Source organism: Alosa pseudoharengus, unplaced genomic scaffold (assembly GCF_046254945.1).
Source record: "Alosa pseudoharengus isolate Yale_2024_CS ecotype anadromous, Long Island Sound unplaced genomic scaffold, YU_APseudo_1.1 YU_APseudo_1.1_scf_7, whole genome shotgun sequence".
Classification (NCBI taxonomy): Eukaryota; Metazoa; Chordata; class Actinopteri; order Clupeiformes; family Clupeidae; genus Alosa; species Alosa pseudoharengus.
Genome location: NW_027468859.1, coordinates 4,776,016 through 4,784,039, shown reverse-complemented (window position 1 = coordinate 4,784,039; position 8,024 = coordinate 4,776,016). Strand labels below are relative to the sequence as shown.

The 8,024-nt window shown below is 40.3% G+C and overlaps 1 protein-coding gene across 1 annotated transcript; it reads left to right on the top strand.

Moving 5' to 3' along the window:
• Window positions 1–992: 992 nt before the first annotated feature.
• LOC143109780 (zinc-binding protein A33-like) lies at window positions 993–6,792 on the top strand. Its single transcript, XM_076272572.1, has 6 exons — window positions 993–1,462; window positions 2,657–2,752; window positions 3,493–3,723; window positions 4,034–4,056; window positions 4,140–4,258; window positions 5,080–6,792. The coding sequence occupies exons 1-6, from the start codon at window positions 1,064–1,066 to the stop codon at window positions 5,622–5,624; spliced, it is 1,413 nt and encodes a 470-aa protein (XP_076128687.1). The 5' UTR covers window positions 993–1,063; the 3' UTR covers window positions 5,625–6,792.
• The last annotated feature ends 1,232 nt before the right edge of the window (window positions 6,793–8,024 follow it).

Below are 8,024 nucleotides of genomic sequence, written 5' to 3'. Positions count from 1 at the left end.
AATATATTTTGTAATTTATTTCGGTGTAAAAATTGTAAATAGAAGTAATTTAATGAATGCTTATCAACACCTTTATTTTTGTAACACTCGTTCTAAGTATCACTATTTATATTTTAAGATATTTAAATTATGACTAAATTGTCCAACTTAGGATAAAAATAAATCTCTAAAAAAATTATTTCTCTCTGTTTACTCTGTTTGCCTAATTTGTTTGTTTTGTCTACACAATGCCAATGTTGTTGTTTTGCTGTACTTTCCTTGTGAGTGTTCAAGTGGGAATCACTGAGTTCAAAAATATCCTGCCAGGATTAGTCTTTTCCAGGGAAGAAAAATGGCAAAATGAATTCTGCACTATTTAAATAGTATTTATCCATAGATGAAGAGTCCATGTGCTAAGATGAACTGTCTGCAGTCCAGATTTGTCAAATTAGGTGCATAATGGAATGAAAAACATGACTAAGAATACCCCATACTTGTGTGCAGCTGAAATCCTATATCGGGGAGTGATGGGACAACATTTCATTCTCAAAACTCTAGCAAAGGGTCTCCTCAGTTCCTAAACATTTACAGAATTTTGTTAAATGAGGTGAAGCAGCACAGTGGTAAACATGCTCCCATCCCAACTTTTTTGAAACATGTTGCTGGCATCACATTCAAAATTAACATATATTTTCCACGTAATAGTCCAAATTTTCAATTTCAACATTTGATACTTCCGTCACACTTTAATGCAGTGTCCTGTGTACTTTGTGCTTACTCGTGGACTGTCTGTGTACAAAAGCGATTTGTATAAGTGAGTGAGATGTTTCCCTCCAGCATGTCAATACAGGAACTGAGCTCCTGTAGCCTACTCTGAACTCTGTAAAAAAATACACATGACAGGCCAATTAAATTCCTTCTTTATCACAGCCCCTCCCTTTGACTCACTCTGACTGAATGAGGAAGTTTGTCAGTGTGGTTCATTGCTGCTCAGTTTTACTGCAGGAGTTTCTGTACTTTTGTGCTGATAATTTGGGAGAATCTTAAGATACATTTTTGTCAGAGTGCAAACTAAGATAAAAGAATGGCATCCAGATCTTCCTCAGAGGAGGATTTCTCCTGTCCTGTCTGCTGTGAAACTTTCAATAATCCAGTTCTGCTGTCATGTAGTCACAGTGTGTGTAAAGCCTGTCTGCAGACGTTCTGGGACACTAAAGGATCCAGAGAGTGTCCAATCTGCAGAAGGAGGTCGTCAAAAGACAATCCGCCTTATAACCTCACTTTGAAGAACCTGTGTGAGACATTCTTGTACAAGAGAAGTCAGGAAAGTACAGAAAGTGAGGTGCTCTGCAGTCTGCACGGTGATAAACTCAAGCTTTTCTGCCTGGAGGATAAGCAGCCTGTATGCCTGGTGTGTCGAGACTCAAAAAAACACACCAACCACAAGTTCTATCCCATAGATGAAGCAGCACTTGATTGCAAGGTAAATTTGTCAATGTGAGCAATACAAATTCACTGCCTTAGTTACAACTTCATCCAGACATTTGTTTTGCGATTTACGCTGATACCATAGCGTTATATTACTGTAATATTATGCAGCAGCTGCCTCTCGCCGTCTCTTCTTCTGCACCCTATACAGGTTTAATTTCCGCATCGGGACTATGTGTTTCCAGAAGCCTTCTTAACGTTTGGAAGATAATCCACGTTTCTATTAGCCTAGAAATCTAGACGCACCCTAGCGGCAGCAAATTACATTTGCTTCCAGGGCTAAATTTCTATTAGCCTGGAAATCCAGAGTTCTCGCGAGAGCACAATGGAATAGACCTCTGAAGTTCGCCTACAAAAAAGCTGCCATCTTTGACATCCGGTATCTGGCGATTTTTCCTATGGGAAAATAACATGTGGATTTTGAATAATCGCACCTGTTAAAGTCTCGTGGGGATGAAAAAGTCTGAAATGCATACGTTTTCCTGAACACACTTTTGTCCTCTGCCTTCGAGTGGATACTGTGATCTCCGGTAAGTGAAGGTGGCACACTTAGATTTTTGCTACCCCAGAGCTAACTTGCAATGCAACTTGCCATAGGTAGTTAGCTTCAATTAACAACCGGATCTCCTTATATAGGCAAAGATGGCCGTTTTGGATCTTTTTTGTAGGCGAACTTCAGAGGTCTATTGTCTCTGCGAGACACTTTGGCAAAGAGCAACGATGCACGTTACTTTTCCCCCAACATTCCGGGGAACCAGCTAAACTGATGAAGATGGCGCTGCAACGTTGGAGGACAGTAGGCTACACATTGGTCGTAGTGTTATCCGATTGCGTCGAAGCCGAAATCATTCAGAGTAAACATGGTCTAGTGTTATCCAATAGCGTGCAGTGAGCTTTTTAAATGCATGCTTGTTGCCGCCCCTCGAGTTGGGCCATTAATCTTTTTAGATTATCAGGGTCTGGATTTTCCAGGCTACATTTCTATCACAATCCACCTAAATGTCATTCACCTGAAATTAAGGCACAACTTGGTATGACTCCAAAATGACATAGCGTTAAGAAAGGCCTTGGGAAACGCATGTGTCATAGAGTGGTCTGTCTTGATACTGACATTTCTTTCTCTGTGAAAAATGTGCACATATAGAGCCACAATAAAATAAGATGTCACGTTTTTTTTTATTAATTGCAGGAAGAACTAAAGATCAAACTGCCAACTTTAAAGGAGAAACTGAAACGTTTTGAAAACGTTAAACTCACTTATGATAAAACAGCAGACTGCATTAAGGTGAGAAAGGCATTTACATCTATCACAAGGCCATCACACTAAACTATCGTCATTATAAATGTATTTCCTTCATGAGCTTAAGGTTAGATAAGGACGCTGGTGACTACAGTCATCATCAATATTTTGAGATGACATTGTCCATACCAATATTTTAGCGAACTGTGTTTTGCTATTTGGACCGATTCCGACGGCCAGGACAAAGAAACGCTGTCATTTGAATAGCTGAAACCAAATGGTGAGTTATCTGACACGCACAAGACTTTCAAAGCACAGGCTAGGCTACTTCACTTTGTGGCGGGACTGGCAGACAAGCGCAGGGGTGTGTCGGGGTAGGCTAGTCAACATAGAAGTCACGCTATCATGATAGAGTTACTGTTGATTAGGCCTACCTTAAGTTAGAATTTTGCAGTTGCAATAAACAATGGATCTGAGACATTTTCCTGTTTATATATTCGGTGTATGTAGGCTAATGTATTTGTGAGTGAGTGTAGCCTGCACAATGCAAATAAATAAAAGATAAACTGGTGCATGTCCATAGAAATTAACATTGCGAGACACTTATCACTTATGATTCCAGAAACATTTTCTTTGAATTGTTAGTTTTTTGAACATTTATTTTTATCAAATGACATAGAAAACATTATGAATTGAATCAACATATATAACATATATTTGCACTATATGCACATGCACAACTATTGTACGTACGCCCCTGATTTCCATGATGCATATAAATCCAGACTCAGGCCCAACACACAGAGATGCAGATCGAGAAGGAGTTTGGGAAGCTTCACCGGTTCCTACGAATTCAAGAGGCAGCCAGTATAGCTGCACTGAGGAGCGAAGAGAAGCAGAAGAGTCAGGCGATGAAGCAGAAGATTGGGAAGCTGAGCAAAGAGATCTCATCTCTTTCAGACACAATCAGAGTTATGACAACACAGATGGGAACTAATGATATTACATTCCTGCAGGTAAGGACGAAAATCTCACAAATACAATCACAAATACACGGCCACATGAATGAGATGCTGTAGACTAACCAGTATGTTTGTTTGGATGCAGTGCAGGAGCAGTGAGTTGAAAATGAACATACAGGAGTTGACCTTTGTTAGTTAGTTTATTATCATTTAACAACCAAATATTATCTATCAAGGTATATTATTATCTATTTATAGAATAGTGTTATTTTATACCACCTCTTGTCATGAAGGACATCAGTATTCAAAACCCAATACTTTTCAAATGAATCCAAATCCATTCCCCCCTTTTGGTATTTTTCAGAACTATAAGAGCACAGTGGAAAGGTGAGTGATCTGCCTCCTGTCTCTCTCTTTGTGGTTCTGAACCCAAACCCACAGAAGCACTGACTCCTGACTCCTTATTCCAGAGCCCAGTGCACACTGCAGGATCCAGAGAGGGTTTCAGGAGCTCTGATCAATGTGGCAAAACACCTGGGCAATCTGAAGTTCAGAGTCTGGGAGAAGATGCAGGAAATGGTCCAGTTTAGTGAGTATTGCATTGCAGTACATTTCAAATATATTATAGGCTATATATATTTATAAAACTCTTAATACTCTTAACTATTATTGTATCCTGGTTGACAAACCTCAGAAACTTGATGTTGATGTAAAAGGCAATTATTAAAGGTGCCATGTGTAATGTCCGCCAAAAAATCAATTCATACTCCACATTCCATAAAAGATGGGGGCAGTATACCTCCAGAAAGTGAGTTGGTCTACCCTAGAGTAACAACCGACACACGTATATTGCAGTTTGGCTGGCGGTTATGTTGCCCGCATACCGCCTCCCATGGCCGAAACTGGTATTATGACACCTGTCGGGCTGTGGCTAGTAATTTAGCATGCTAATTCAGGTTGATATCTCTGTCATTTTTTTAATGACATCATCACCCTTATTTCTTCTCATTCTTTTGATGCGTGTAGCTCATTTTTTGGGATATTTTTATCTCAATTCTTACACATGGCACCTTTAAAGGGAGTTACCATTGCATTTAAATCATCCCTTTTCTTTATTATTATTTGTAAAGTGTACTAGAGGATATGCAATCATGTTGTTTTCTCAAATTTAGCCAGAGACAACTTAATTGGGTTCTAATGTGTAGCCGACTAGGGTCTGGCAATGCTCTATTGGGATTTGCTGACATTCATGAGGGCTGTAATGGGCATTGATGGAGTAGACTTAGAGGGATTGGATGGCGAATTCATCATAACTAATGTTACAAATTGGGCTTTTAATAAAGTAATATTGCATAGGTGCCATGTGAAGCACATAACTGAATTTGACCTGGCCAACCTCTCTGTTTTCAGTTCCAGTCATTCTGGATCTAAACACTGCAAACGCACGTCTTGTCCTGTCTGACGATCTGACCAGTTTTAGGGACAGTGATAAAGAGCAAGAGCTTCCTGGTAACCCAGAGAGGTTTAGTGAGTTTGCTACTGTCCTGGGCTCTGAGGGCTTCTCTTCAGGGACACACTGCTGGGATGTGGTGGTTGGAAAGAGCCTACGCTGGAATGTGGGGGTGATGACAGAGTCTGCCCAGAGGAAGGGAGACTTTGCCTCCATGAGTGGTCGGTGGATGGTGACTAATAAAGAGGGCAAATATAAAGCACGTTCTTCCCCACAACCTATCATTCGCCTTACAGTGGAGCAGAAACCCCAGAGGATCAGAGTGCAGCTGGACCTGGACAGAGGGAAGGTGTCATTCTCTGACCCTGATAACAACACACATTTGCACACTTTCACACACACTTTCACTGAGAGAGTGTTTCCCTACTTTAACACGGTCTGTGAGCACTCTCCTCTGAGGGTCTTACCAGTGAAGGCCTCCATAAGAGTACATGGACTCAGTTAACAGTGTCAGTGACTTCTTCAGAGAATGTGAACAATTTCAAAAACCATAATTGTAGAATTTCTTTTAACCACAGATATTAGGAGATGCAAAGAGGAAAAGTGAGGAACATAAATGTCTAAAATAATCCAACTCTGAAAATATATGGACAATAACTACAAATAGCAACAAGGGCATACAGGTAGTAGTAGAAGTAGTTGTCTTGATGTTATATGATATGTTGTACCATAGAGACCCAAGTGGACTTGAGTGTCGGGATAAATGCCTTATTTGGGGGAATTGCCCATTGATGGCTGGTGGCTGGCACACTGCCAATCACAGTGATGCTCTGAGTCCGTACATCCCAGGCTGGTGGTTAGCAGCCTTGTGATTAATGCTCAGTGACACTTCAAGGAAGCTTCCTCGACCCACCACTCTCCTTGTGTATGTCCTATGCTGGGTTATGTAGTTCAGCTCCATCCAAGACCTCCACTCTCCTCACAGCAGATATTCTATTTAAAAACACTTTGTAGTTTTAAAATAGAAAATAGTGCTGCCTTGCGCATTGTTCATTAGAAAATACTTACAGAGTAAACTGTCATATTGACAACAAGACTAAACGGTTTGACTATCTTGACATAAACAATGCCATGACTTGTCGTCTTGATTGCACTTACTGTTCAATGCATAAATTCTTGTTTTTGAGGCATAAACTAAGCATATTGAGCAAGATACGCGCTTTTGCAGGCTATCCACTATGTGGTGCAGTTTGCACTAATTGTTTAGAGAAATGTACTTACTGGTGTGCAAATGTTCATTATGATTTGAGAAATGCACCAAAGCAACTGAGGAAAAACTGTATTATTATTATGATTGTGCCCCTATGCAGTGCTGAACACAGCAGGACTGTGACTGACACAGACACTCTTGCGACCATGACAACACTTAAGGAAGACTTAAGTAAGGGAGTAGTGACATTTTTCTCTTTAAAATTACACTTGTTCCCAACCTTAATTAACAATGTCATTATACAGTAGATGGCAGAGATAGGTCTGGCTTTGAATAACTGGCTCTCGAGAAGGACGATCATTGGAGACGCATAAGGGCATAACAGCACCAGAGAGCATGTTACAACATGTAAAAAGCAGTGATGTGTCGACTAGATGTATTTTTGTAAATGCACTACCAGCTGTTGTTATTGTGTGCAGAGAATAAAACAAACAGCCTTGTTTCTATTTCCTCTCGGCTGCTCTCATTGAAATGATGCATTGGATGAGAGACCAATAGTTGAACATTCAAATGCTCTTTGTTGATATGGTCATGTTGAGTTCAACCTTTCCTGGATCAAATGTTTATTGTCTGGAAAAGTTTGGTCTACGCTGTTTTTTTCCCCGATTTACAGAGCCATGGCAATGTACAAACAATAGAGTTTCTCTTGGATGAGCACACAGATTTGGTTTGAATGATGAACTGTGCCCCAATCTGTGAGTGATACCCAACTCTCTACAGGTTTGTGTTCTCTCAATGCCACAGTATGCAGATGAAACAAATGATGTAGTCCCAGCAGAAGCATTTCTCCTGCTCATCGTTCTTACAGATTGTTACGCCCCCCTGTGTACCCATCAGGTTGTGTGTAGTCAGTGCACGGGCAGTGCAGACCTGGTGGTGTCAATTAGTTATTGTGCACACCTGTAGGAAGGTGTGGCTGGGTATTTAAGAGGTTCTATACACTCTCTGTTTGGGCACTATCTTTCATTTCGGGCACTGGGTGTCATTAGGCATATTCTCTCTCACATCAACTTTTAACGCTTTACATCTACCTCCCTCTTTCTCTCTTATTACTGACACAGACATGCACACATAGCCTACATTTAGTTATCTTCCTTCCCCCTAGACATTTGGTTTTATTTGTTATCTTTGATTACTTTAAATAAAATACCTTTCGGTTAACCTTAATTCTGTTGTCTGCCTCCATTTTATGTTATGGTTAAAAGTCATTGATATGATCGTTCCTGTGCCAAAAAAAGCCCTTCTTTTCTCTATGTACACCACTTTCTTGGGTGAGATCATACACTCTCAAGGATTTGCCTGTTACTGTTGCGGATGATACTCAACTCCCAGCTGATGATTACTGTTTCAGATTGTATTTTGGCATGCTAGGCGGATATTATTCAACTTAACATGTCTTTCCCACCTGATGATTCTTCTGTTATTGATTGGATTTATACATGCCTCAGGGATATTTCAGTCTGGATGAAAAATTGGTATCTCCAGCTTAATCTATCCAAAGGTGTTCCCAGCTAATACAACAGTTTAGAATCCAGTCTTCCTCAGTTTCCCTGACCCCAACTCAATTGGCACATAACATGGGCGTCACCATTGATGGTTGACTAAATTTCTCTGAGCATGTAGCCTCAACTGCAA